Consider the following 27,003-nt stretch of genomic DNA (forward strand, 5'->3'; position numbering starts at 1 on the left):
ACCAATGCCACAAAAATGCCCAACTCCATATTCGCCAAGAAAAGCATCGCTCCGATAACTCGAGAAAGGGGGATGTACATAATACATGTATCGTCGAAAAGAAGAGGGAAACGAAAAAGGAAGCCGCGGGCTATGATTCGTCGTGATTATCGAGAACGGGATCCCAGAGCATGGGCCCCTTGCAAATGTATTCTTCGGCGTAGGCTCGGTAGCGGTCGAGGACGTCGGTCTGTTCGATTCTTTCGTCGCCGGCTTGCGCACCGAAGCTGAAGTGCGACACAACGCCGCCGCCATCAGCGACGGCATCTGTAGAGCACCAGTCAGTAAATGAACCATGAAGGGGGGCGCATGAAGGAGAAGCCTACGTCTGCCGGTCTGCTCGGGCATGGTGACGGCAAAATGGTGCTCGTCGTCGGCCGCAATAGGCTTGGCTAGATTGATGTCCTTGCCCATCATGGCAATGAACTGGATGCCCATGCGCTTGAGCTGGAAATCCCACGTTCCAAAGCGATACTGGCGCAGGTTGTCGTTCTCGATGTTCTCAAACAGGCTGTAGTGCTCCTGGGCGGCAACCTGCCACTTCTTCCAGCCGGGCCCAAACGGGTCGTACTCGGTCTCCACGATGGGCGTGCGGTCGAGAATGTGGTCCGAGTGGCCCTTGACAGGCAGCCATCGGTGCTTCTGGTGGTCCGGGGGATTCCACTCGCTCACCTCGAAGTCGTCGCTGCCTTGCCACGAGGGCAGCATGGAAGGGCGCCAGTCCAGCTTTTCGCCGGGCTTGGGAGCGGGATACGCCTTGTTCAGCTCGGGGAGGTAGGCCTTGACGGCGCCGAGGTTCCAGTGTATCCAGCTGATCAGGGGCTGGTTGATGACGTTGGAGGAGACGACGAAGAATTCGGGATGCTCGGCTCGGGTCGTGACCACGGAGGGGATGGCAGAGTCTTCGATGTATACCTGGCAGCGCATGTTTAGTTCAAGGACTCGACACCACTCATATTCGGCATCTTGGTTGATCCAGGGCTCGTACAATATCGTCGTCCATCTTGACATACATGACGTCGTCCTGGATGCGGTCGTAGGACGAGGCAAAGCCGCCCTCGGACATGTCGATTTCCCACTTTTCGTAGGCGGGCTCGCTCGCGAGCAGCTTCTTGAGGAACTTGAGATCGTCTGCGTCGGTGGTGCGCTGGAGGAAAATGACACCGTCGAGGATGCCGCCGTTCTTGGCCAGGTTGCGCTGTCGGTTGCCACTGCGTTAGCGATTGGGAGCCAGGGATTGGCATGCCTCGGTGCAGTCCGTACCTTGAGATAGCAGTCGAGAATGGAAACTGTCGATCGGCGGCCGTAGAAGATCAGGCCCATGATCTTGGTCGCGTCGGAGGGCCGCTTCCACCAGACGCCGCCAATCTCCCGGGGCACGCAGTAGGTGGTGTTTCCATGCCGCCGCGAGCCCCGGGGGCACCTGTCGTCGTGGTCGAAGTCGGGGGGGCCTCCTGGTCCGCCCCTGTGGTGGCCGCCAAAGACATCGCCGGGCAGCAGGTGGAAGTTCCAGACGTAGACCAGCAGCGACACGAAGACGAGCGAGGCCCCGAGCAGCGCGTGCACGATGTGCTTGTTGCTGAGGCTCAGCATTGTGCGGGTGTTTGGTGGCCTCTGGTCCCAGCGGAGGGGGAGGGAGGAGAGGGAGGGAGGGAGAGGAGGGAGAAGCCCTGGGCCGAGCGGGACGGACGATGGGCGGTGGCACAAGTTGCTTGTTCCTTTTTTCTTTGTTCCCTGTAGCACGAGGTTGGAGAAGTGGGAAGTTTCTCGCAGGTGAGGCGAGATGCGCGCGACGGCGCTAGTGGGCGTTGAATTGGGAATCGGTAGGGAGGCGATTTGCTGCTAAAGGCCGGGATTATCCACGGTTTTAGCGTCGCAAAAGAACAAATTTCGACTCGGACCCCCAAATGATGAAAGGGGGTTCGTTTTGTTCGTTTGCGTCGAGCCATTGAAGGGCTGAAATAAACAAAGAGTGCGAATATCGGCTTATGCTTGTTTCAAGGACCGCGTGATGCTACTGTGATCTAACAAGGCTTGTGCTACGGCATCGTGATGTCTTCAGAAGGCCAAACGTCTACATGTATGTAGGCCTCGGACAGTCGATTTGTTCAGCGCTCTCTAGGTCGCCGCTAGGAGTTGAGATTGGGACCGGCCTTTTTTATCCTCGAGAGCGATAGCCGCAAGCATTGAAACCAGGTTGGTGCCAGTAGGTACCTGGTCGTACTGGCCGTCTCCGTGTCAGCGCGCGGGTACCTGGCTGTACAAAGCGGGGAAGCAGAAGCAGAAGTTGAAATCGGGAGCGATGTTCCTTCTACCCAAGGTATACATAAAGATATGGTATCATCATCGAATGCTTTTGCCATTGAAGAAACCAACAAGATGATATGGACCAGCGAGTCAAGCGTCCATGTCGCTCTTTTCCCATCCTTGTTCGAGATTGCCGAGGCTTGTCATTGTGTGCTACCCACAGTCGAAATGGACTGAGACAGCACATGGGATCCATGATGCCGACATGCGAGCAAGACACTGTCGCACAGAATTGGCTTCAAACACGGGCTTCTCATGATTTGAAAAGACTTCGTATCGCTTCGAGGCTATGCCGTGCAGCTAAACTAGCAGGTCGCACAGGCATCGTTGAGAGAGCTGAACACACTGGGCATCATCTCCAAGACATGAGCGTCTCAACACCAACGACGTTCACTGCGCATGGTTATCAAACAGCTATCAAAGCAGACACTTTCGCTGTTTGGAAACACGAATGGGGTGCAGTCATGTGTGTGCGACGTTGGAAAAAACTGCCAGCAAACACTCTGGGCCATTTCCCACAGACGCCAATTTACGGAATACGAGCCGCCTACCCAGCAGGATTGGCTGTATGTCACGCCATTGACATCTCTCTCATTCACTTTCCTCTCTTGGATGACCACATTGACATCGGTTCTTCCTCAAAGCACGTATCCCTGATGACTCTTGAGTAGGTATGATATGAGGATACCATCGGACCCAGCATAGAGTGACACCACCCTCGATTCCGGCTTGGCTCTTCGATCCGCATCCATACCGGAGACGAAAGCTTCTTCCATGGCATCGCATGCAGGGCTACGTATACAACTTGTACAAGTCCTTTTGATGTTCCACATGAATGATGCCAGTCGTTGCATCTCAACTCATCAAGGTAGCTCGTCAACTCCAGAACACACTCAGCCACACGTACTCTTCCTCACCATGCACCTCGCCGTCGCCACAACCCTCGGATCCGACTCCGACGTCGCCCTCAGCGTCACTACCCCAGCCTGATCCTTCGCATGAACCTCTGCACCAACCGCCACATACGCCTTCGCCGTCTCTCCATACCTCAGAGCAACCACGGCGTTGGGAAGCGCCGCCTTCCATCCCGCGCCCTCGACCTCGGCCTCCAAGCGGAAAATCTCCCACTCGAGGTGCTCTGCCTGGACTTGCGCACGGCCATCGCTGGAGCCGACGTACGTTCCGTTGTTTGTGAGTTCGAATTCGCAAAACTGGTCGCCGGTGGTTGGTGTGGCTTTTCCGAATGTAAAGGGGACTCCGGACTCCAGCTGAATACCGTATTCGCTTGCGCTCTTGTCAGTCAAGGATCGTGCCCCGACGGTGTAAGAGAGCACTCCGGTTTCGTCACGGTGGACGTCCAGGATGTAAAAGTGAAGCCCGTTTGCCTCGTCCACATACTCATACTTGCTCCCTGAATCAGTACCGGCGTGGAACAGCGCATCAGCCAGTTGGCGGTAGTCGCCTAAGGTGATCATGGCTGCAGTTCCATTTGGTCGGATAAAGTCGACGAGCTCAATGTCTTTGGGATTCGCGTCGATGGTCCATTGGAATGGCTGGCTGTTGCTGGTCTTGGACTTGCTGATCATGACACCCGAATCAGGCTGGAATGAATCGGCGCCCATGCGGTCAATCACTTCGACATCGTACATGTTGTAACGACCTCCATCACAGAACACGTCGGTGGATATATTGCACGCCGGCGATCGATCCTGGTCCATGTCAACTCTCAGGCCAATGAGATCCGAAACGACAGAGCGCGCCGTGATCGTCGCCACAACCGGGCCCGACTCCGCCAGAGCATCTCTCGATATACGGACTATGCTGTCGTTGGAGATGAGCCCCAGCACGAGCTTATCTCGAACCGTGTGCAGAGAGCCCAAGGAACCTCCTTGCAGCGCCGGGATCTGATACCGCGTATGCGGACCGCCAGGCCCGTTGAACGACCCCCGGGACATCATCGAGAATGGCCCGGTATAGCTTCGTCGCAGCGGGGTGCCGTACGGGTTGTTGTAGTTGTCGCCAATGTTGAGCAGATGGCTGAGCTCGTGAGCATACGTCCCCATGCCAGAACTCTCGCACTGAGTCGACGAACCGCCACCCGCATTCGGCCAGATGGTAGACGCCGACGCCCACGACGTCCAAGGAACATATCTCGTCGCTGCGTAATTGGGCAGCGACGTACCGTTTGCGCCCTGAGGAGGTCCAAACTCTGCGGGAACGTCCTCGGGCGATGAGAACCTCATCTCGCCAAACTCTTGCCAAGTAGACGATTCGTCCTGTCCCGCGGAGAGAATGAAAACCAGCTCAAAGGCGTTGCTGGTATCGTTGCCCACTTCCGCACGCCATGCTGCATAGGCATCTGTTCGGATATCCTGATCGCAGGCCTCCTCCTCGGGACATGCTCCAGGGTTGAAGCCGCTGTCCACGCCGTATTCGTACGACAGACGGGGCATGCGATACGGACCAAAGGCTGTCAAGTCGACGCCATATCGACCATGTGAGTCGCCCATCCAGTACTCGTGCAAAGTATGGCCGCGGTTGAGATCGCTGGGCTTGTTGAGCAGGTCGCGATAGTAGGCTGGAACATCCGCTCTGTCGATGCCAGACACCAATGGCAAGGGATTGCCAAAGACGGTCGAGTTCGGCTCTCGCGTGACGACAAAGGTCTCGTCTGCGTAGTCTACGGCTAGCAGAGCAATGTTGAAGTTGCGGCTGGCGCCTCTCTTGGATGGGTCGTTCCATTGCGTGCCGGGTGGTGCTTTGTAGTCGTCCCAGGTCATGTCGTCCGGGTTCGCCCATTCTTGAGGGTCAATTGGCTTGAAGGGCTCGCCCCATGGTGTCTTGATTGCCGCCTCGACGGGGAAGCTGAGGAGTCCGATGATGAGGGCTGATGCAAGTGCAGACGCGCCCATCGCTAGGCGATTGGATCTGCATACGGAGAAAGCCATTCTCCTTCAAGGCTGGTGTACTTGTGGGACAAGACGGCTCCAATCACTCTTGACATGTTAATGTAGGATCTCATCTCGTTCTTATACAAGTTTCCATCTCATCAATGTTACCCAATCGGCCGTTTGTCCAACATCGACATCGTCCAACACCACCCCAACATGTTTGTCCGTTCGAGCCATCGCCTATCGATCGCTGTCGTTTTATGCTAGTTGTTGTGTTCATCCCCCTGTCTGATTCTATTCACACCTGCTCCATCCGGGATAACGGCCGGCTGCATGCAAGCGGTGCTCCAATCGGTGCGACTTGGCAGCTCGATAGAGCGAGGGAATGGTACGCCTCGCAGCCAACGGTGACATGCTGTTTAGCTGGGCCAAAGATACAGGGTATCTGGATAAGCATAACCTAATGGCGTAGCATTTGGTCTTCGGGGCAAAAGTCCCTTATAGCATTTTTCTCGCCTCCATACAACAGATAGCAGAGTGCCCGCTTTGTTTCGGACGCAGGTTCTTGGCAACATGGGGATAGTTCGGGGGGTAGCGGCTTGCTTGGATATATTTGTCTATAGAGGGTAAACACTATGGCGATTCCTGGTCGAGGGAGTGCGAGAATTGCATACCTACTCTTGCTAACCTAGCCTTGTCAAGGTTGAGAAGTTCTGATCTGGGATAGGCCATGCTGTATATGAGGTTATTCAGAAGCCCTCACTCCCAAGATCTGATTTCATTTGACTTTGGGATCTTGACATTGATGTTATTGGAATCTGTTGGATCATATTGATATTGAACCCGCTGAAGACTCGTTGGACCCATTTCTGCGGCTGACGCTCCTACGACTAGCCCAAATCGAGAGTTATCGACAGGGGTAATATGTGGTTCCCGTGGATAGAATCGACAGCCTGATCGCCAACTTGTTTTCGCGTCTCGACTCGTTTTGATCTCATCATCTCATTGTCTAGATCTATGCTCAAGGGTACACAAATGCCGCCTCTTAGGACGCCGTGACTCGCGTACAGCTCAAAGCACATGTGTTGATCCTCACACCCCAGCCCGGAGCCCCTGAGACGGTGTGTCCCCGTATCTTTTTATATTCCTAGCACCTGGGGTATCTCGGGGCAGTCGAGATGCGAGGCGCCGCCTATCATCCACTGGCCTTAATGTAAGCATATTCTCAAGTCCCCATCGATCCATCTCGTGGCGGCATGGCATCACATCGTGCCCCGTATCTGACCATCTCCTGACACCCTTACTCAAGATGCCTGTCATTATCAACATATTTCCTTTCGGCTCGATATTATACAAGTGCTTCCTTTGGTGCGTAGCGAGACCCTTATCAAATGCCGAGAAGCGGCGCTTCTAGCATCGCAATAGATCTGACGGACAATCAGAGCGTCCTGTCCACTTCACCATCGTCACGCTTCTATTCACTGCGTGTTCGCTGCTGGCTTCCGAGCATTACTGGAGTCGGCAAAGTGACCGTCACAGCCTGACGGTCATTGCAAACCACAAGACAGCCGATGCAATATCCTCTACGAGTAACGTTGTCAAGTACATCAGGAATGGCCTCGAAAACATTCGACATATACATCCATCTTTCCCTTTCCTTCTGTCCTGCGCAGGACTTCGAACGCTGTCCTACTGGGCCATCACTCGCACTACGCAATGTTCTCGGCCAGGCATAGAGGCAAGTCTCTTCTCATTCATGAGCTTTTCATCACAACTGATCATGTCGCACAGGCATTTCTGCCCTTGTTCTCTTTTATTTGGGAGGTTATATGGCCTCGGCTTCATGAGAAACAGTTGTTATGGTCAATGCCCTCCAAATCACAAATCATCTTTACCTTCCTTGCCGCGGCGTGGCCATTATTCATCATTTCAGCAGAAGGGAGCTCCAATATTCCTACTGGAACTGTGTGCCCTATAGGGTGGCGATGGGAGCGCTTCGTTCCTTTAATCCAACTCATCAACTGCTTCCTTGATGCTGTGATTATAAGCCACACAGCTCATCTGGCTCGGATCGCCGCAGACGATGGCGTCGACATCTCCAAGTTCATGGGCAAACTCTGTCTTGCCGCGGCAGGAATGATTCTACTGCTATCGTTCCCCTCCTGGCTGTCCGACTCGGAGTTTGTTCTCTCGTTTCGCTTCCGGGCAGTCGACTATCGAGACTTTGCTCTCGATGGCTCCTTGGCTGCAATTGGCGTGCTCTCCGGCTTAACGTTGCTGCCATCTTTGGATCCATCCTGTCTGGCTCTTCTTATCACCACTGCCGCATTTACGGGCTTGCAAATCCCTGTACTCAAGGTGGTTCCGCTGCTATCGCCTTCGACGTACGGCGAACTTGCAAAGCATACAACTCTGGCAGTTGTCCTGGCGCTGCCTTTGTGGTATCTTGCTATTCGATTGCACCATACCGCAGACTCTACAACCTCACGAAGCCTCTTCAACTGGCTCATCATCTGCAACTGCGGATTCGCACTCCTAGCCTTGATAGCCGTCCTCAAGCTGCTCGCCTTCGGATACCCACCCCTGATTCCGCTAGACACAGCCATCAAGTCCCTCATATCAGAAGCATCCACGTCGTCCCTCGTATGGGAATCCCAAGCCTCAGTCGGCAACTCCCTGGCCGACGCCGTCAAAGAGTACACAAAGCGATACGCAATTCCGCCTCCACCAAACTTTGACAAGTGGTACGAATTCGCACAGGAGCACAAATCCGTCGTCATCGACGACTTTGACCAGATCACCAACGACTTGCTCCCCTTCTGGGCGTTAGATCCTGCGAGTCTCCGGGAGCGGACGGAGTCTCTCTTTGCTTATGGGAGTACGGAGATGGGCGGCTTGCGCATTCGGAACGGTTCCGTGGAGCAGTCGCCGTATATACCGGGATCGCATCGCTGGATGACGGATTCGCTGCAGAGGATGATTGAGCCTTTCGCCAAGTGGTTGCCAGACATGGATATAGCCATCAACCTGGCTGATGAGTGCCGCATGGTGGTACCACATGGGCGTATGGAGTGGTTCAGGAACAGGGGACAGCAAGAGAGAGGAAAAGTGACGAGTAATAAGGACCAGAAGACCTGGCCCAACAACCCCTTTCTACAGGCTCCATGGCCCCAAGACTTTCCCGAGCCTATCCCTCGGGGCACAAACGGCGGGAAAGACGAAATCGATCCCAACTTCACAAACGACATTCGGACTCCCATATTCTACGACTTTGTTGCTGCTTCATGTCCACCGGACTCAACCGTATATAACAGCCGCTGGTGGGACTGGAGCAACACCTGCGTCAACTGTCTAAAGCCTCATTCCGTACCGACAACCGGCGGTGCGCTACTAGCAAACGTCTCGCTCGCTCACGACCTTTGCCATCAGCCAGACGTCGCCTACCTCTCTGGCTTTCTCAGTTCGCCATCTGCCATGGTACGCACAAGTGAGCTTCTCCCCATCTTCAGTCAAGCACGTGTCGGCGGCTTCTCGGACATTTTGATCCCTTCGCCGTGGAATTTCGACGACAAGAGTGCTTTTCAAGAGGACAGTGGTGTGGAGTGGGAAGATAAGGAGAATACCTTGTTCTGGCGTGGATCGCGATCAGATGGATTTTCGGCTCATGGACGGTGGCCGGGATTCTTGCGGCCGCGGTTCGTGCATGAGGCGTACGACAAGTCTGTGGCCTTGCGAGCTTCGGGTACTGAGACTTCGAACGTCAACGTCTCTTTTACGGGAGATGTATCCAAGTGTGATGGCAGAAATTGCGCTGCCGAGTCGGAAACATATAAGAAATGGGGGCTTGCCACTACGAGGAACAACCCAACATCTCACGGAGCAGACGAGCTTCCTCCCAGCGTCCCGTTCAAAGACAACTGGCGTTACAGACATCTGTTCGACATGGACGGCGCGGGATTCAGCGGCCGTTTTCTGCCCTTTCTTGAGAGCCGCAGCTTGCCTTATCGCGCAGCCCTCTTTCGCACCTGGTATGACGAGAGGCTCCATGCCTGGCACCATTATGTTCCCGTGGATATCAGGCTTGGATCGGGATTCTGGTCCGTCTTGGAGTTCTTCATTGGGAGCGCTGAGGACAAGGATGGCGAGGGGCCAGCCATGGCGAGGAAGATTGCAGGGCAGGGGAGAGAATGGGCTCAGAAGGCGCTCAGGAAAGAGGATATGCAGATTTACATGTTTCGTTTGTTGTTGGAGTGGGGCAGGATCACGCATGATGAGAGGGAACATCTTGGATTTTCGATATAGACAGGGGCATATAGGGTAAACGATTGTATAGTGTGATGGTTGAATCCAGGGAGATCATAGAAATGGCCTGTTTACTTACTTTGCATATATATCCCATGATCCCATAATATTATAGCTTAATATTTTTACTTGAAGAATATCAGTCTCATAAGTCGCTCAAAATATCCTCTTAAAGGCTTCTCTAACTCAATGGCGAGACATCAGTAAGTGTCCAGGCCTCAAAACGGAGAGCTGGGCGTTAGGTTCTGCCGGACAGACCAGAGTGAATTGGAATCCATATTGATTTGCTAACCAATTACCATTACTCCGATACACTAACCGTCCTGCTCATCATCATAAATCATGCAGCCCAAGTCCAGAGCCGTTCGACTAGGTTCTTCGGCCTCCCTAAATACTCAGTAGACTCATCCAACTGCCGCCCAGTGTCCAGATCAATCTCATTGGCGTTGCGATACTTTGTCTTCTTGATAATCTTCCACCCAAGAAACAGCGTAAAGAAGATGCTTAAAAGGTCATGTTAGCATACGAACAGCGGCGGAAGTCAACGGAGAGGAGGAAAACGTACGGTATGCCAACATAGGCAACCACAAACTTTTGCACGTCCCAGTGCCCATGAAGAAACATACTAAAACCATTGAAGATTAGAACAATGATGAAGAACCCAAGACTGGCCCACGAGAGATACGGCTGAAACGCGCCGCCAAAAGCCAGTTCTTCCTTGCGGTTGATCCCCTGAGCACGGAGTGCGCGATCAAAGCCAATGTACGCGATACAAATGCTGCACCAAGTAAACAGCGCCGCAGTCGTCACGAGATTGGCAAACCACGAAAACACCCTGGCGCTATCAGAGCTGACAGCCATATAGGTGAGAGGCGCAAGTGAACCCGTAGCGAGGACGCAGTAGATGGGGACGCCCCTTTTAGTGCACCTGAGCAAGAACTTGGGTGCCTGCCCACCTTCGGCGAGAGCAAGAAGATATCGGCTGCCGCTGTAGAGAAGGGCGTTTCCCGCTGACGCGGCAGACATGAGGACGACGGCGTTGATGATTGACGGAAGGACTTTGATGCCAGCTCGCGTGATGCCAATGACCCACGGCGAACTGGCGACTCCAGCACCGCCGTTGAGCAGCCGATCGTCCGTGTAAGGGACAATCACGCCAACTGCGAGCGTTCCGAGCACGTAGAAGAAGAGGATGCGCCAGAAGAGGCGGTTCACAGCCTTGGGGATGTTGTGGCGCGGGTTTTCTGCTTCGCCTGCTGCGACCGCAATCATTTCGATGCCGGCAAAGGCGAAGCCCGCGTTGACGATGGCGTTGAAGAGGCCGAGGAAGCGGCCGGCGTCGCCGCTGGCGATGTATTCCACCATGGCGCCGGGATTGTTCCAGTATCTTTACGGGGGTAGAGGTCAGTGTCTTTTGACTCTTACTCTGATGCGTGCTGTTTGTGTGACGGGCTTACCGGAATCCAAGTCGGTCGTGAGTCGGGCCTCCTCCCAGGTCTATGACGAGGGATAGGATGAGGAGGCCGGCTAGAGCTACAATCTTGACGCAGGAGAAGACGAATTCGACTTCGCCAAAGATGCCCACGTCGATGAGGTTGAAGATGAAGATGAGGACGAGGATGATGGAGATCCATACGGCGGGCTATCCACACTGTTAGCTTTCATATTCATATCCACATCTCAATGAACTTTCCATATCGACGTTGAAATGGGTATGGAGAAGACACTTGATGGATTAGGGCATTGGGACTTACAGAGATTGTGTCATTCCAAAACTGGATGACTGCGGCTGCAGCTGATATTTCTGCGCAGACTGTAATGGCACAGTTGTACCATTGGTTCCAGCCGACGGCAAATCCCAGTGCGTCGTCGACGAAGCGCGAACAGAATCTCGGTGTAGCACCGGGAAGAGGTAGCCAAGTTGTCATTTCTCCCAGACATCGCATCTATCAACCAAGTCAGTTATTCCACTCAGTAATCCCACAACAAAGGGCTCTCATCAAAGGAACATTGAAGAACAACCCTTCGCAGTGTAGGGCACTTACCATGAAAAATATAAAGACACTAGTAATCGAGTATCCCAATAACAGAGACAAGGGTCCCGCCTGAGCAAGACCACCACCAATACCCACGAACAAGCCTGTACCAATTGTACCCCCAAGAGCGTACATCTGCATCATCCTCCCCTTTAGCTTCCTCTTGACAGTCTCCCTCTCCACCGGGATCAACAGTCCCTCATGGTGAGAGGTGTTGTTGATGGAGGCATGGTCAGACAAGTCGGATGGAGTCGCAATCTTCTTCTCGTCCATTGTATGAGCAAATGCCTGAAACCGATTGCTTAGCTGATGAGAACAAAGTGACTCCTCTAACCAACTTCATCCGGATTTGAAGTCTTTCAAGGGGACTTGCAACGTCTTTTGAATGCCTATTGCGGTTATCACAAGAGTTGCCATCACCAACTAAGAGGAGCTGTATTTCCCGATATGGCCGACGACTGGCTTCAATATGCCGACAGCAGACAGTTCCCAATATCCGAAAAGATACATCCAGGATTTGTCCGGGAATGGCAAAAAGAAAAGGAGAAGCTCTTATATGATAAAGGAACGCCGGCATGGCTATGGCCTTGTTTTGTGGTCTGATAGATCTGACCAAGTGAGCGGGAACCGAGTTGTCGGATTGTTTTCACTCGTATCGAGCCATGACTCCTATACTGCTAGACGACCTGCCTGTAAGTTCAAACCCCTGGCCAGGTTCTTATCTCACCCACAATAGTCTCACGGATTCATATCAATTGACCTGATATGGGCCGATTGCATCTAGGTCTGGAACAGGTTGATTCGCTTCGAAGATGTCCACGGCCAAGAGAGATACGGTGAACCTATCGACGAGGACCTAGATGGTACGACGTGTCCTTCCATGATTCCAAAGCATCGAATGGGTTAACCAGCATGTCCCGCAAAAGCTGACTCAAGCCCGGTATAGTTGGTATCGCTTTACACCGTGGCCAAGATGTATATGCCAGGATCCTGCAAACCCAGTCAGCGCTGGACCTCACAGCCGTCCTCTCAGAAGAGATTGTGCAAGTCAAAAAGGTAAGCTACAGCCACCCGCCCTGCAGCATCCAGTCGTTGACCAAATCAAAGGTACTGTCACCGCTTAGACCAGAGGAAGCGGGAACGATACGTTGCATTGGCCTCAACTATCGCGAACATGCTGTAAGTCCAAGCCATACAGCACAAACTCACGAAGCAAAACATTACCATCTAACCGAAACCTCACAACAGGCCGAAATGAACCTCCCCCTCCCCAAAATCCCAACCCTCTTCCTCAAACCCCCCTCAACAATCAACCACCCCTCCAGCCCCGTCACCACCCCCCACAGCCCCGACCTCCACGACTGCCACCTCGACTACGAAGTCGAGCTCGCCCTCGTCGTCGGCCAGACCTGCAAAGACGTCCCCGAGGAAGACGCCATGCGATACGTCCTCGGCTACATGACCGCAAACGACGTCACGGCACGGACGCACCAGAGCGAGGTCTCACAGTGGGATCGCGGCAAGGGCTTTGATGGATTCGCGCCAATAGGGCCGGCGCTCGTCTCGGCCAGGGTGGTTCCCGATCCGTCGGTGCTGCGGCTGCGGACGGTGCTGAATGGAACGGTTATGCAGCAGGGCGAGGCGAGTGATATGATTTTCAGTGTGCCCGAGATTGTGTCGTTTCTGTCCCAGGTAGGAGCTACTACTTCAGTTTCATGATGTTAAGAGTCGAGGTTAACAAGTACTTTGTTTACAACGACACAGGGCTGTACGCTGCAGAAGGGCACCATCATCTTGACCGGGACCCCCTGCGGAATCGGCGTCAGCCGAAACCCACCTGTTCGGCTCGTCGAGGGGGATGAATTGTTTGTCACAATTAGTCACGGTCTTGGAACGCTGACCAACTCGATTGCGTCCAAGGAAACCAAATAGAATGGGCATCTCATTGAGGAAAGGGCTTGAAGGCGTGTGGTGTATCACGAAATGAGAGATCTCGGTTGCTAAACATGAGGAGAGAATACATAGAGTAGCACGGCTGCATGTAGATGGAATTACTGCCCCATAGGCCCAACATAGCTATCCTCTGCAATATCTGATATCATCTGCTCCCACGTACTAAAGTCCGCCGCGCCAGGAAACGAAAACTGCCCGTCCTCCCAAACAGTCGGCCAGTATATCGAGCTCATATCGGAAGACACGGTTGGAGACTCCCAGTCGGGAGGACGCAATCGCCCACGGCCATCGGCAGCATTCCCTCTGGACCCGGGCGGTTCGGCCGGAGACCCAGACGGATAGCTGCTCGGCAAAGTACCTCTTGCGTCCCTCGCTTTTGCGATACACAGCTCAATGACCTTGAGCTCCGCCATTCCAAACTCGTTGAGCCAGGGATCTCGATGCAGGTTCTCGCAGTATGCTTCCAGGTCTTCCAATATGGCACCAGCTTGTGCCGAGTGAGGGGCTTTCACGGCAATGATTCCCAGAATCATTGCGCTGTTGAAGAGATTGTGAGCCCCGAAAGCCCACCGTAGATTATCTGCCGTCGGACTATTCATTGTACCAAGTCGTATCTTCAAATCTGCCAGCGCTGACGCCATGCACGCCTCGTGGCTGGACCGGAATCGATCCGTGATGGACTCCCGGAGCAGAAAGGGCCGATGTAGGATGATTCTCGCAAAGTGAAACGAGGTATGTAGGTAGAGTCGATGAAACGGCAGAAAGGGGAGAGTCGCGTCTCCTGCAATGTCCGGGTTGTCCAAGCGGAAATATGGCGGCAGCTGCTCACTCCACATGACCAAGTCGGCATCGAGCTGAAGAACAGCTTCGTAGCTGGCTCTTTCCAGCCCGAAGCACTTCTCCTGAATCTTGCCAATGACCTTTGCAAGCCGGTACAGCAGGAATGACAAGACACTTGGTGTTGGCATGTTCAGCGGCTGTGGAGCAACGCAAGCCGCTTCTTCCTCCCCCATGTCATCCAGCCAGACGTTTTCAGCCTCGTGCGTGAGGCAAAACTCGTCGTGGATAGCATATGGCCGGCCCAATGCGAGGGATATCATGCGGTCAATGGCGTATATATGGCTCCAGAGCCGTCTCCGCTGCTCTGTGGCTTTCCGCGACATTCGCCATCTTTCACCGTCGACCTAGAAGGTGTCAGTGACCTCGATCGCCCAGCAGACGTGGACTTTGCATCTTCTTACATGCATTCCCTGGGCTTGTCCCATTCGTGATGCAAACCCAATCGTCAGCCACGACTCCGAAACCCGTCGAGTGTGAAGCAGATATCGTGTGACGAGCAGCCCAGCCCGCACAATATCTGTGCTTTCTCCGTAAAAGGATGGAGCAATAACAATTGCTCTTCTAGCAGCCCACTATACGATGATTGACATGTTAGCCGCTACATATACATGTTTTCCTCATACATCAAAGGATTGGTGAACACATACGTAGAATCGTAGAGACGCCTCTTCCCGCTCTCGCTGCACGTCCAGCGTCAACCGCGGCGGCGTGTCAAGCAACACTCCAAACGCCAATATGATAAACAAGAGCCCCAGCCAACGAAGGTCGACATTGGCCAAATCATCGAATCCGAACCGTCTCCCCCAAAACTCATCATAGCTGCTCCTAAAGGTCGCCTCGTGTACCGCATCCAAAGACCAGTTCACCTCAGCCAGGAAGATATTGACCAGACGATCAACCGTCGACTTCTGACGGGGTAAAAGTCCAAGGAGGTCCCAGACCTGGGCAAAGGAACTCGACTCGTCCCGAAAAGACTGCAGCGTATCCCGACCTCGCGATATCCCCGACGGTAGATCCTGGCCCTCCTCACTCAATATCCTCGCCGCAACTTGATGTCCGAAGTAAGACGACCCGTAGAAAGCCCTCGACCCCCTATTCGCAAATAGCGATCCCAACCTCGGACTCATGGGTGGCTGTATGGCCCTCCTGGGCCTTGGAGAAGAAGCATAAGGCTGACTGACAGCCACAGCCTGCGGCGTCTCAGAGGCCTTGGTCATTCCATTGGCCGCCGTGGAATCGCCGCACAGGTGAGCTACTCCACGCTGTAAGCAGCGGTTGCACGGCTGATTCCGATCGCACTTTTGCTTCCTTAGGTGACACTGCGTGCACGAGGTGGGCTTCCGGCCTCGTCTGCTGCCTTTGCTGGCCAGCTTTCTCGGCCGGGCTGCTACGGAGTCTGACATCTCCAGATCGGGGATATTCTCCACCATTCCGGCTGGGGATGAGTTTGTGATGAAGTTGGGGAGTTGTCGGCAATTAGAATGTTCCCCAGGAGTGATGAATGATGAGCGCTCGTGATGCTTCAAGAGGAATTTGCCGACATGTGTATCAGTTTTAGGCCCAGTCGGCCTGTTCTAAAACCTGGGGGAAATCTGGGGAAGCGTCGAATGATGTCGGGACAAGTCGTCGTCAAAATGTTCAGCTGGGGATTTGACGAGTCAGGACGTTGGGGAAACTCGACGCCATTCCGCACATGCGCAAGGCTGAATGGACAAGGAAAGAAGAATGCGGAGAAGCCCTCTCTTTTTAGCTAGGCCACGGTAAGATGTTAGTATTTTCGTTACCGTCAATCTCAATCATCGGTGTCATGAAGAAACATACACGCTTTTACAGAATAATGGCGAGAGTTGTCAGAAGAGTGGTTGAGGAGAAGGTCTAAAGGCTCGAGGGGCTTGCCTGCTATTTCTTAGGAGCAGACAAGCCAATTCATACGTGGAATATTATTCTGCGAACCCATTTCCGTAATGGGCCCCCGTAGATGACAAACTACAGTATCCATCAGCAACTATATCTCTTGATTCCATGAATCCATTCGCCTACGTGCAACCCATGTCACCACTACGAACCTCTTGCACATGCACTATCTGTACATGTATTGATTGCAACACGAGATCCATGCAACCCTTGACTCCTTTCAATTCAGCACTACTTCTCACACTACTCAACACCGCCGCAGATGACAAACATCAAGCATCCACCCTCGGAGAACCACGGCCCATGCTCCATGCCCGGTTCGCGGTATGCATACATGCCCTTGTAAAACGTCTGGCGCAGCGTCCTATCCGTGAGATCGCCCTCGAGAATGTAGACCTCCTCAATGAAGTCGTGCACAACGGGGGCTGAGCTGGGGGTCGCTGCCTTAGGTTGCCATCGTTGGAGGAGCGTCTTGCGGCCTGTTATCTTGTCTTCGTTGAGTATCAGCTCCTCGATGCCGGGTGTTTTTAGCTGCCAGGTGGTGCGTGTTGTCGGGTCGTGGAACTCGAATTGTTGCATCTTCAGGGTAGAAGGGTGAGGGTGGTTGGGGCTTCGATCTGGTTGGTTGGGGTGCGGAGATGTTAGAATGAGAGGACCTTGATTGTATGCAGAATTGCTATGAATATTTCAGTCGTATGGCAGTTTGTCAACACGGACGCTTAGCAAAGAATCAACAGCCACCTTTTATCACCATGACAGAGGAGAGGCGGAGTGGAACCGGCTCTGTCGGGAAATGGGAATAAGCCGACGACGGTGAGGATGCGGGCGCTATTGAGCATGTAAGACGCTGCACTAGATAATGATATAGAACGTTGGTATAGATTAAGAAAAAGCCGAAACCCCGACAGATACTAGGCGTTTGATTGATCGCCTTCAGCTCGTCTTTGTCTTCTACATGGGTTAATGTGTTGACGGTTGTCGTTACCACTTACATGCTTCAATGGAAGAGGCGATAAACTCATCCAGCAACTAGACCTTCGACCTTGACTCCTCCTTAACAACCTTCTTGGCGACTTCGACCCAATAAATGCGAATCCCAGTCCGCTCAAGATGGCTTCCATCGCCGGCTCCATACTAAAGAAGCCCGTCAAGATTGCCCTCGTCCAGCTCTTGTCCGGCTCTGACAAGGCCGCGAATCTGAAGCACGCCGCCTCTCAAGTAGCAAAAGCCGCCGCAGGAGGATCCAAGATTGTCGTTCTCCCAGAATGCTTCAACTCGCCCTATGGCACCGCCTACTTTCCCAAACATGCCGAGCCTCTCCTACCTTTGCCTCCAGCAAAGGAACAAGCTCCCTCATATTCCGCATTATCGGCAATGGCAGCCGAGAATAACGTCTATCTCATCGGGGGCTCCATCCCGGAAATCAGCCCTTCTACAAAGAAGATTTACAACACTTGTCTCGTCTTCGGACCAGATGGTGCCTTGTTGTCGATACATCGCAAAACGCACCTATTCGACGTCAACATTCCAGGCAAGGTCTCCATGCGAGAATCCGACGTCCTCAGCCCAGGCAACAAAGTCACAATAGTCGAGTTCCCCGAATATGGAAAGGTTGCCATTGGAATATGCTACGACATCCGATTTCCAGAGATTGCGGCGGTTGCGGCTCGCAGGGGAGCCTTCGCCTTGATCTACCCTGGTGCTTTTAACCTCGTCACAGGTGCTCTGCACTGGAAGCTGTTGGCACAGGCGCGAGCCGTCGATAACCAGATTTACGTCGGAATGTGCAGTCCTGCACGTAACCTGGATTCTACGTACTATGCCTGGGGCCACAGCATGATTCTCGATCCGATGGCTGCCGTGCTGGCGGAGGCCCAGGAGGGCGAGTCTATTATTATAAGCGAACTGAGTGAGGATAAGATTTTGGAAACGCGCAGGAACATTCCGTTGGAGACGCAAAGGAGGTTTGATGTTTATCCTGATGTGAGCGAGGGGCAGGTCGCATACGAGGATCCGGATCTCCTGGGCCAAGTCCGCAATTGACAGGACTCCTACCTAAGTAGAAAGTGTATGTACGAACAACGTTATCAACTGTGTCCGACATGAGTATGACAATTCACGGCATCCTGGATTTGTGGATTTATTTCGTCTAGTATATTGTTGGCCCTCTAATTGTCTTGTTGATAATGTCTCTTCACCAGCATGCCTGGTACCTGTCGATGAAGTCGCGCACATGAAAGTTCCATCATGCAAATCCAAACTTAGTATATCATTGTCTATATATCCCTAGCCTTCAGCCCTACCCCGAACTGTACAGATATTGCAAGAAATCACAACAAATTGACCCATCAGTCTAACTGCCTAGTTGTCATTCGCCTGCACATAAGCCGCTTCGACCTCCTCCTTATCCTCGTCACCAGGCAACTTGACAGCATCGCTCCTTGTAAGCCGACGATACTTTTCCTCTTCAATCTTGCCCAAAGTGCTCTTCGCCAGCTTCCCACCGTTCAAACCATAAAACTCCTGGAAAGACATAATCATGGGCCTCCACTTATCAGGGTCGATACGGTTGGCATGTCCCGGCATGCGAATCGAATCCACAACGTGAGTCCGAAGGACCTTGAGCTCAACCGCGAGAATGACCCCCTTGAGATCAGGGAAGTCCTTCATAGCCTGGTGAACCTCGGCCAACTCGCACTCCATCTGCACAGGACACTCCCGGATCCGTCTCGGACGAACAAGGTCCGATTCCTGCGGCGTGAGTTCCGCGCGGGTCCATTTGTCCTTGACGTAGTGGTAGCCTCGTTCCTTTTTCGACGCGGAGACGACTTCGGTGCCGGTTGTGTCGGCGAGGAGGTTGACGTGGCGGGCCATGGTGTCGTCGGGGAGGTTGACGACGCATTGGCCGGTGCGAAGGATGTTTTGCGGCGTCTTGCTTTCGGCGGCGAAGCCGAGGATGCAGCGGTGGCCGAGCCAGAAGGCGGAGGAGATGGCGCAGATGTTGTCGGAGCCGTCTTCGTTCTCGGAGGAGACGAGGACGACGGGGGTGCCCCAGTAGAGGATGGCGGGGGAGATGATGGAGTGCGACATGTCCGTGATGAGCTTGTGATGGGATCTGGTTCTAGGAATAGGTGGTGGAGATAGTAGTGCTGAGGTGTAAGTGTAAGTGAGAGTTGAAGGCTGTTGTTGCTTTACTGTTTTGATGGTTGGTGGATGGAATCATTCTCGAAACCGTGAAGACAGGCAACCTCTTATAGTCATCTCGCCAATAGCACTTCACAATCTGTCAACTCATGTGAGTATTGCTCTGAAGGAATCTCGTCTCCGTGTCCGGCACTCAACTCTAAATTGGCCATATCCAGAGCAACACCTACGTGTAAGCTCCGTAAGGGGCCAACGGCTGATGCAACTCCGAACTTGCGGCATATTGAGTACTTCCGGGAGCCCAATTTCAACGGCCGGTCTAAGTCTTGTAATTTGCGAACAGGGTCAGGAACAAAGTCTCACTGCGACTCGGTGGCGTTGGGAACGATTGCCGTTGTTGCGTAAGGTAGCTTGTGCGTTGCTCTTGTATTACCCTGAGATCAGGCACGGTAAAACAGATGGACAAGGTCGGCATTCTTTACTTGCTCAAGCGAATCAAATTGATCAATCATTGTAGTTTCCCCTGCAAACTTGAATACCATGCAGATAAGTACCTATAGAAAGCAACAGCGGCAACGCCGCGGAAATAGTTGAATCTGATCGAGTTGCGATTGCCAGGAGTTTCTTGACCGTGAGGCCTGAGCTTTGGGGGACTTATTGGAGAAGGTGGCTCAACTGTGGCTAGTGCGCACACCAGCCACAATCACCTTTCGCGAGGCTGCAAGTGTCCAAGGCAAAGTTCCCAAAGTTGAGCTTCTACCCAGTCAAGCAATCAATCACCAGCTTCACCCTGCCTTGACTCCCGAGTCACAACCGTCAAAAATGGTAAGCCATTATGGAAGGATTGACACATTGTTGATTTATACATTTACTAATCCTCTTGCAGGCCCGAAACTCGGAAAAAGCCCAGTCTATGCTCTTTCGCTTCCGCGAAGCACAAGCAGCAGACCTAGGCATCATCGACGCCGGACGAACCCGCCGCCCCAAGATCATCACCGAAGTCGACTCGATCCCCGCGTGCGAACGATGGCGCGGCCAAGTCCTCAAGGAGATCTCGCGCAAGGTCTCGCGGATCCAGGACCCCGTGCTGAGCGACTACCAGATCCGCGACCTCAACGACGAAATCAACAAGCTGATGCGCGAGAAGCACATGTGGGAGGTGCAGATACGGAATCTAGGCGGGCCAAACTACATGAGAGGGGGAGGGAAGATGTACGACGAACAAGGGAGAGAGATACCGGGCGGCGGGAAGGGCTACAAGTATTTTGGACGGGCGAGGGAGTTGCCTGGCGTCAAGGAGCTGTTTGAGGCGGCGGCGGCGAAGAAACATGAGGACAAACCGCTCGAAACCAGCAAAGACCTGAGGAAAATCGTGGATGCGGCGTACTATGGCTACGCGCCGGGTGAGGAGGACGACGCACTATTGGAATACGAAGCTCAAAAGGAGAGGGAGGCAACGGAGAACCTTCTAAAGACAGGGCCTCATAGCGTACCCGATGGCTGGGAACCGTTACCTGGGGATAGCGGGGATGGCAACGGTTGGGCGTTGCCGACGATGGAGGAGGTCCAGATGGAGCTTTTGGAGAGGAGGCGGCGGAAGCTTCTCGATCAGCTATAAGGCGACTTCTACATGCCTGCACCTGCACGACCTGGAAGTGCCACGAGGCGAGAAGACTATCCAACCTGGACCTTGAAAGGGAGCTGTGTTGGCAGTCAAGTTTCGGGAGAAACCTTTCGTCTCTATGACGACCTGAAGGCCGAGCAGTTCCTACCCATTTGTCTCATCTGGCTGCTGAGGGGATGCCGAGCGAGCATCGAGTCGCTCGGACAGTCAGCGCCGTGTCAGTGGTGCTCGGTTGGCTGGCCATCTTGGCAAGGTCTCAAAGAGGAAGAAGAGCAGGGCAGCGGATCTGAGCTGTAAGCTTCAAGATGGGACGCTGATTCGAGGCTGTGGAGATGAAAAGGAAGATAGATGTTGGGCATGTGCTTTTCAGGGCATTATTACTGCGATGTACGGGCGATTTTGATGGCGTTTAGGAAAAATGGATGTCGCTGCATTTTGGTTCCAGTTTGGGTTGACAGCTTGTCTAGCGTAAGGAGAATCGATTGACCTCCGTTTATAAAGGCAGGTCACTTTTCCGTACTTTATGGGTGGGATTCTGTGCTCTCCATCTGCAATCCCGTTCGGGTTGAATGATGCATTGCTCGCACAGAAAATTGGGCTAATCTGCCCTCGGTCGCTGCCAAGTCCAAATACATGCAGAGTGCCCGCCACAATAAGCAAATAACCGAGCCGGACGCGTACAAGTACATCAGGCCTGGTCCTGGTGAGACGAGATTTCGAGGTCTACCGCCTCGGCAGAGGTCTCGGATGACCTAACAAGTGTCGCAATTGCGTTGAATGGCTGGCAAGCGAGACATTAGAAGAGTGAGAACCTTGCAGAGAGCAGAGGGAGGGGAGGAGAGTTTGGAGGCGCATCGCATGTGATTACGATGTAACCCAAGAATGGACTGCTGATGGAAATGCACCACGATTCGATGATTGGGGTCCATGCAATTTGGGACGACGGAGTATAAACACTGGGCCTAAGTGAATGAAAAGCTTGGCCTCTCCTCGTCGTCGGATTTGGCCGCACAATCATTGATGTCACTTGTATGTAGACTGGACAGTGAACAGGTTTCCTAGCAGGCTTCTATTTCTTCCATTTCCACACTGACGGCTGTCATGATATTGCTAGCTTCAATGCCGCCCACTTCCAATCTCTTGCAATGGATGCCTTGTTCCCTCTGGGACTCGTGCTGTACCTTGTAGCACTTCGTACCTGCAGGCCATGTGCAGCAACGGTCGAAGCCGCCGGAAAGACGTGCATTAGCTTCAGGGGCAAGTCGGGCGCCGGCCAACCACGGGAGGGGTTCCGGGGGGTCGCTGCAAGGGGCCCTGGGCGCTACCAGGCGGCGGCCAGCGGTTGATTTCAGTGGCCAGCGGTGATAGGGGAGCCCTGGAGGAGCCTTGGAGGGGGGGCCTGTAGGTTTTTGCAGCACCTCCACTACACATGTAAGCATCAAGTTGGGACACCACCTCGATCAAATTTGACTTTATTGTCATGTTATGCAGTGATTTCTGTGTCTTGCATCATCGTTGTCGTGCAGATGCTCCCTCCAGATCTGGTTGCCTATTGTATGTACGCAGACAACTGTCCCCATCCTGCGAAACATCGGTCGGTCACTACTACGTCTTTGTTTGTTTGTTTGTCCGTTTCTCCTCTCTTGTTTCAACCGTCACGGCAACACGCACCCACAACTTGCACCATCCCCGAGGGATGAAGGCGACCCTTCGACTTCTCCCAGCGCTTCCCTGCGTGTCGCCAACGTTGCAAACGGAATAGCGCTCGCTGTAGCGCGCGGAGCAGCCCCTGGCCTTGCCAATAGCGCCCAGCATGTCGCCGCTTCAATTTTTCGTGGCGAACACCAACAAATTGCGAGGCGCGATGCCCACGATCCACCAGACAATGAAGCAAGTACTCGGTACCGGGGCTTGGTGAGGTTGAAAGGGCCTCCAGGCACCAAATGACAGCCCTGGGACCTGTCGCCGGCCAAGTACCGGTACAACCAACCCTGGCCGGGGCGGGCGGCACGTCAATTCGTATCCTCGCTTCCCCGTGCTCGACTCGAGTCGTGGAGAGCCTGAGCGAACCCATCAAGCAATCAATTTTCATCTCTCCTCGAATTCAGGCCGTCGCGCCCAGGCACCAGGTACAGATACTCGCGGTGGTGCGTGCGCCTGCTAACGCCTGTCCTGGTCGGAGGGATGACGCTGCCACGAGCCGGCCCCAGACCTTAACAGACTCGCCCAATTCAACTGTACCTGGACTGGTGCCTGTACTTGTCCTACCGCACCTTTTCGCGCGCTCTCCCCTCTTTTCTGTTTGACTTGAATCTCTCTCTGTCGACCGGCGACGGCTGAGACTTTTGCTCTTCTTTCGCCTCTGTGTTCGTTGCTTCTGCGGCTGGTCGCGCGCTTGCTCTCACTCTCACTCTCGCTCTTCCTCTTCCCCATCCCTCGTTTCTGCTACCTTTGCCTTATTCTTACTCTTCAGTGTCAAGCCTCTCGACACGTCCGTTCCTTTCCCATCTGCCAGTCAATCCTTCCGCCAGAATCCACGACGACGATATTCTACTCCAGACCACACCGTAACTACCTACTATCACACAACACATACAGCACAAATCGCATACAATCGTTACCTGCTTAGGTACCTACTGGAGTACAGCATACAAGCCACAAAGCCAACTCTGGCCCTATACGATTCTGGTCTGCCCTATCCTAACCCGCCGATCCTGTTCTATCCCGTCTTCCACCAGAAGCTGCAATACGCCAACTCGAGCTACCGTTGAGGGAAGCCTTTCACCTGTTCATGGCATCTTGCTGTAGCCACGGCGAGGACGGAGAATCCAGAGACTGCAACACGAGCGGGTGATCTTGCTGTTGTCGGGAGCCGCTGAAGGAGTTGTCGGGTCCGGAACCCAGTCGCTGCAAGATGGTATCCTTCTTTGGCCTCAGATTCGGCAGCGACAAGAAGAAGTCCCCGTAAGACGACTCCTGCTCTCTCTTCTGCTCTCCTTTCCAGCCATCAGGCTCCTCTTGCAACCGACTAATGATGTCAACGCAGGAGCAAGCAGTCCGACAAGAAACAGCTTTCGCCGCAGCCACAGCCGACAACGCGACGATGGAACACCGATGGCCAGGTCAACCCGAATGACAGCTTCAAGTTCCCGAGGCCGCAGCAGCCGCCGCGACCAGGCACTTCCACCTCCACCAAGCGAAATTCGACCTGGCGCGCGACGTTCAAGGGCATCCCTGCGGCAGCGTCCATGGTCGATCTCTCCGTGCCTCGGAAACCCAGCGAGACCAGTTTGCGCCACGGAATCGATGGCAGTAGCTTCAAGCCCTGGATGAAGATGAACGCGAGCATGACCAACCTTGCCGTACCGGATCCTTTTGGCGTGGACGGCAGCCGTCGGCCTGGAATGCCGTCGCCCCCTCCTGGCTCCAAGGGGTCGGAGTGGGTGAATCCTCTAGATGTTCATTTCAACAAAAAGCCCGGAAGCATGTCGAAGTCAATGAGTCGTTCGGGAAGCGGCAGTACTCGGGCGGCGGGGAATAGGAGCCCTTTGAGCCAAACCGAAGTGAAACCTCTACCGGAACCGCAGCCGGAGCCGGCACAAAACGATTCGAGCAGTTTGGACGAGTTTGCCGACTTTGGGGAGCCTGGGCCCGATGTTGGAATTCGTGGATCGGGATACGCGGGATATCCATCTCCTCCTCAATCAGTCGAAACCGAAGACCAATGGCCTCCTTTGACCTCGCCGGGCGGAGAGACTGGTGCGGAGTCGGACGAAGAGACCGACTTGGAAGCAGCGGCAGAGATGGACTATGATGAGCCGGAAGATGAGGCGGACACATACAGACCGCCAAGCCAGTTCATTCCCCCGGGGTTCGCCAACGGACACGGCCCTGCGATGCTGCCCAGCCCGTCCTCGTCTACATCGCGCAAAAGCGAAGATAAGCGGGCATCCCCAGTCATTCGAAACGTTCAGGCGAAGCGAGACACGCTGACGTTTTTGTCACCCCGGAGGAGGAGCTTCACAATGGCCATTGAGGCGGCAGACCTGGAAAAGCATCGACAGCAGCAGCACCCGAAAGAAGGACTTGCCGGCAACTTTTCCGACTTCGACTTTGGCGACGAGGTGACGAAGCAGCGCCCCGTGGCTGTGGGAACGCTTGGCTTGGAACTGGTGGAGAGCCCCATCCGGATGAAGGGACCGCATCCGTTCAGGGAGGTTCAGAACGCCGATGACGATGAAGAAGAAGCCGCCAACGCCCAGGGATCCATGGGTGGAGAGGATGCCGATGATGCTGCCAGCGATGGCTTAACTGAGCCAAGTGAAACTGCTTCTTATGCCTCGCCCATGGCGTCACCCGTTGCCTCTCCTATGGCATCGCCAGTGGCGTCACCGACCACGAGCTCGCAGCCGTACCAGGCCTGGCATCAAGCGCCCTATCAATATCAGACGCGGCAGCCAGGCGAACGAGTTGGCAGCCCTCAGCGCCTCAAGGTGGCCATACCAGATGAGGACTGGGAGACTCCCTCCATGAATCAGCACCAACCGCTGCCTTCGCCCTCGGCCGTCTCAGCTGGCATCGAAAGCCCTCGACAAATCATCCGAAGACCGTCCCAGGCGAACATTGAATCCCCAGTCGCCCTCGGCCCAGTCTTGAATTCGTTCGTGCCCTCCACGCCCCAGGGGTTCAACACGCGCATGACGTCTGATTCACGCGCTCGCGGCCCCCCGCAGCCCCTGCAATCCATGTCCCCGGCTCCATTCTCTAGCCTCATGTCACGGATGGAGACGCCCACGCAGAGTCCACGCAGCCCATTTGGACCTGCTGTAGATGACGACAACTACATGCGCTCCCACGAGGCGCCTCGGCCACCGGTAGACCGCGTGCCCCTGAGCCCCTTTGCTTCCCGGACGCCCATGGAAGGGGAGTTCCCCATCATGAAAGGTCTCCCTCGAGGACGACAACCTCTTCGCCCCCCGATGGCGGCCGGCGACTCTCCGGAGGTACGAGCCAACAGTCGGAGCCCTCGATCCTTTTCCAAGTGGGGAGCCTTGCGCTTGGACCGATCAGAGACACGGGGCAGCCCGGTGCTCCCGCGAAGCCCCCGGGGTCATCGACCGACCTCGCCGGACTGGTCTCTTTCCACGCCCACGTCGGACGTGGCGCCACGGATTCCCAGCCCGACGTTTCCCTCCCTGGAGAAGGCCATCTCGGCGTCGAGCGAGGATTTTGCCAAGTCGTTTGAGCTGTCATTTGATGCACCTCAGCCGTCTCCTCTCGCCAACGAGTTTACCATTGATGACTTGCCAAGCCCGGCCATGAAACCGAGTCCCGTCATACGCGTTGAGGCAAAGAAGGCTCCACCACGACCGACGCCCTCTCCCATCAACCTGCCGCCCTCGCTCACGAGGGACAAGGGCCCATTGACGCCCAACAGCGTGTATTCTCCTTCGGGATCGACATTTATCTAAAAGCTTCCTATTCATTCGCTATTTCCTTTCTTTTATTCTCTCTCTCTCTCTCTCTGTTTTGTTGCTCGTTTGGGTGTATCTAACGACCGTGTTGACATGGAATGACGGAGCAGGATCTTGGTTTTTTGATGCGTTTTGCAAGCGTTGACAAATCTTTGTTACATTCTCGTCATTCGTTTCTTCTGCGTATGCAGAAGTGTTACATGTTACAACAATCGCCAGCTGGACTAGTATTTGAGTCGATTATCGCAGACAAATATGCAAGGCTATTTTGTGGGAAAGGAGTGATTTGCTTTTATTTGTTAAGGTATTCTTGGGTGGACGTGTATCAGTATAGGTAGTGTCTTGAGAGAATTGCACAGAGGGATGTGTATATGCATGGGGGTGTCTGGAGGAATGGAGCCAGAAGAAAAAGGATATTCTTTGCATTTTCTCCCCTTTTGATGCTTGAGATTGTGAGCTGAAGAAGCAGATTTGCTGAC

General features: G+C 54.0%; 12 protein-coding genes across 12 annotated transcripts; 6 read left to right on the forward strand and 6 right to left on the reverse strand.

The window, feature by feature from the left end:
* Positions 1-130: 130 nt before the first annotated feature.
* Positions 131-1,632, reverse strand: CCMA1212_007443 (uncharacterized protein; the record flags this gene model as incomplete). The annotated part of the gene is made up of 4 exons (XM_073704611.1): positions 131-306; positions 366-954; positions 1,028-1,237; positions 1,303-1,632. 4 exons carry the CDS (start codon positions 1,630-1,632, stop codon positions 131-133), a joined length of 1,305 nt encoding a protein of 434 aa, XP_073556989.1.
* Positions 1,633-3,239: 1,607 nt separating this feature from the next.
* CCMA1212_007444 (Putative secreted metallopeptidase) lies at positions 3,240-5,258 on the reverse strand (the record flags this gene model as incomplete). Its single annotated transcript, XM_073704612.1, has 1 exon — positions 3,240-5,258. The coding sequence occupies one exon, from the start codon at positions 5,256-5,258 to the stop codon at positions 3,240-3,242; it is 2,019 nt and encodes a 672-aa protein (XP_073556986.1).
* Positions 5,259-7,103: 1,845 nt separating this feature from the next.
* On the forward strand, positions 7,104-9,539 carry CCMA1212_007445 (Beta-1,2-xylosyltransferase 1; the record flags this gene model as incomplete). The annotated part of the gene is made up of 1 exon (XM_073704613.1): positions 7,104-9,539. One exon carries the CDS (start codon positions 7,104-7,106, stop codon positions 9,537-9,539), a length of 2,436 nt encoding a protein of 811 aa, XP_073556985.1.
* Positions 9,540-9,879: 340 nt separating this feature from the next.
* CCMA1212_007446 (putative proline-specific permease put4) lies at positions 9,880-11,848 on the reverse strand (the record flags this gene model as incomplete). Its single annotated transcript, XM_073704614.1, has 5 exons — positions 9,880-10,042; positions 10,105-10,926; positions 10,997-11,181; positions 11,294-11,485; positions 11,585-11,848. 5 exons carry the CDS (start codon positions 11,846-11,848, stop codon positions 9,880-9,882), a joined length of 1,626 nt encoding a protein of 541 aa, XP_073557171.1.
* A 389-nt stretch (positions 11,849-12,237) lies between these two features.
* Positions 12,238-13,507, forward strand: CCMA1212_007447 (Fumarylacetoacetate hydrolase domain-containing protein; the record flags this gene model as incomplete). Its single annotated transcript, XM_073704615.1, has 6 exons — positions 12,238-12,267; positions 12,360-12,438; positions 12,522-12,631; positions 12,683-12,754; positions 12,824-13,267; positions 13,340-13,507. 6 exons carry the CDS (start codon positions 12,238-12,240, stop codon positions 13,505-13,507), a joined length of 903 nt encoding a protein of 300 aa, XP_073557170.1.
* Positions 13,508-13,626: 119 nt separating this feature from the next.
* On the reverse strand, positions 13,627-15,803 carry CCMA1212_007448 (uncharacterized protein; the record flags this gene model as incomplete). Its single annotated transcript, XM_073704616.1, has 3 exons — positions 15,016-15,803; positions 14,770-14,940; positions 13,627-14,712 (listed from the first exon to the last, which is right to left on the reverse strand). Exons 1-3 carry the CDS (start codon positions 15,796-15,798, stop codon positions 13,627-13,629), a joined length of 2,040 nt encoding a protein of 679 aa, XP_073556819.1. The 5' UTR covers positions 15,799-15,803.
* Positions 15,804-16,525: 722 nt separating this feature from the next.
* On the reverse strand, positions 16,526-16,861 carry CCMA1212_007449 (uncharacterized protein; the record flags this gene model as incomplete). Its single annotated transcript, XM_073704617.1, has 1 exon — positions 16,526-16,861. The coding sequence occupies one exon, from the start codon at positions 16,859-16,861 to the stop codon at positions 16,526-16,528; it is 336 nt and encodes a 111-aa protein (XP_073556818.1).
* Positions 16,862-17,392: 531 nt separating this feature from the next.
* On the forward strand, positions 17,393-18,325 carry CCMA1212_007450 (putative hydrolase NIT3; the record flags this gene model as incomplete). Its single annotated transcript, XM_073704618.1, has 1 exon — positions 17,393-18,325. The coding sequence occupies one exon, from the start codon at positions 17,393-17,395 to the stop codon at positions 18,323-18,325; it is 933 nt and encodes a 310-aa protein (XP_073557088.1).
* Positions 18,326-18,643: 318 nt separating this feature from the next.
* On the reverse strand, positions 18,644-19,372 carry CCMA1212_007451 (Uncharacterized protein; the record flags this gene model as incomplete). The annotated part of the gene is made up of 1 exon (XM_073704619.1): positions 18,644-19,372. The coding sequence occupies one exon, from the start codon at positions 19,370-19,372 to the stop codon at positions 18,644-18,646; it is 729 nt and encodes a 242-aa protein (XP_073556920.1).
* An 876-nt stretch (positions 19,373-20,248) lies between these two features.
* CCMA1212_007452 (Pre-mRNA-splicing factor ISY1) lies at positions 20,249-21,044 on the forward strand (the record flags this gene model as incomplete). The annotated part of the gene is made up of 2 exons (XM_073704620.1): positions 20,249-20,251; positions 20,313-21,044. 2 exons carry the CDS (start codon positions 20,249-20,251, stop codon positions 21,042-21,044), a joined length of 735 nt encoding a protein of 244 aa, XP_073556909.1.
* Positions 21,045-22,774: 1,730 nt separating this feature from the next.
* On the forward strand, positions 22,775-23,356 carry CCMA1212_007453 (uncharacterized protein; the record flags this gene model as incomplete). Its single annotated transcript, XM_073704621.1, has 2 exons — positions 22,775-22,964; positions 22,987-23,356. The coding sequence occupies exons 1-2, from the start codon at positions 22,864-22,866 to the stop codon at positions 23,354-23,356; spliced, it is 471 nt and encodes a 156-aa protein (XP_073556910.1). The 5' UTR covers positions 22,775-22,863.
* A 608-nt stretch (positions 23,357-23,964) lies between these two features.
* CCMA1212_007454 (uncharacterized protein) lies at positions 23,965-26,521 on the forward strand (the record flags this gene model as incomplete). Its single annotated transcript, XM_073704622.1, has 2 exons — positions 23,965-24,014; positions 24,097-26,521. The coding sequence occupies 2 exons, from the start codon at positions 23,965-23,967 to the stop codon at positions 26,519-26,521; spliced, it is 2,475 nt and encodes an 824-aa protein (XP_073556921.1).
* Between the last annotated feature and the right edge of the window lie 482 nt (positions 26,522-27,003).

The sequence above is a fragment of the Trichoderma ghanense genome, assembly GCF_004382785.1.
Source record: "Trichoderma ghanense strain CCMA-1212 chromosome Unknown scaffold_9, whole genome shotgun sequence".
Classification (NCBI taxonomy): Eukaryota; Fungi; Ascomycota; class Sordariomycetes; order Hypocreales; family Hypocreaceae; genus Trichoderma; species Trichoderma ghanense.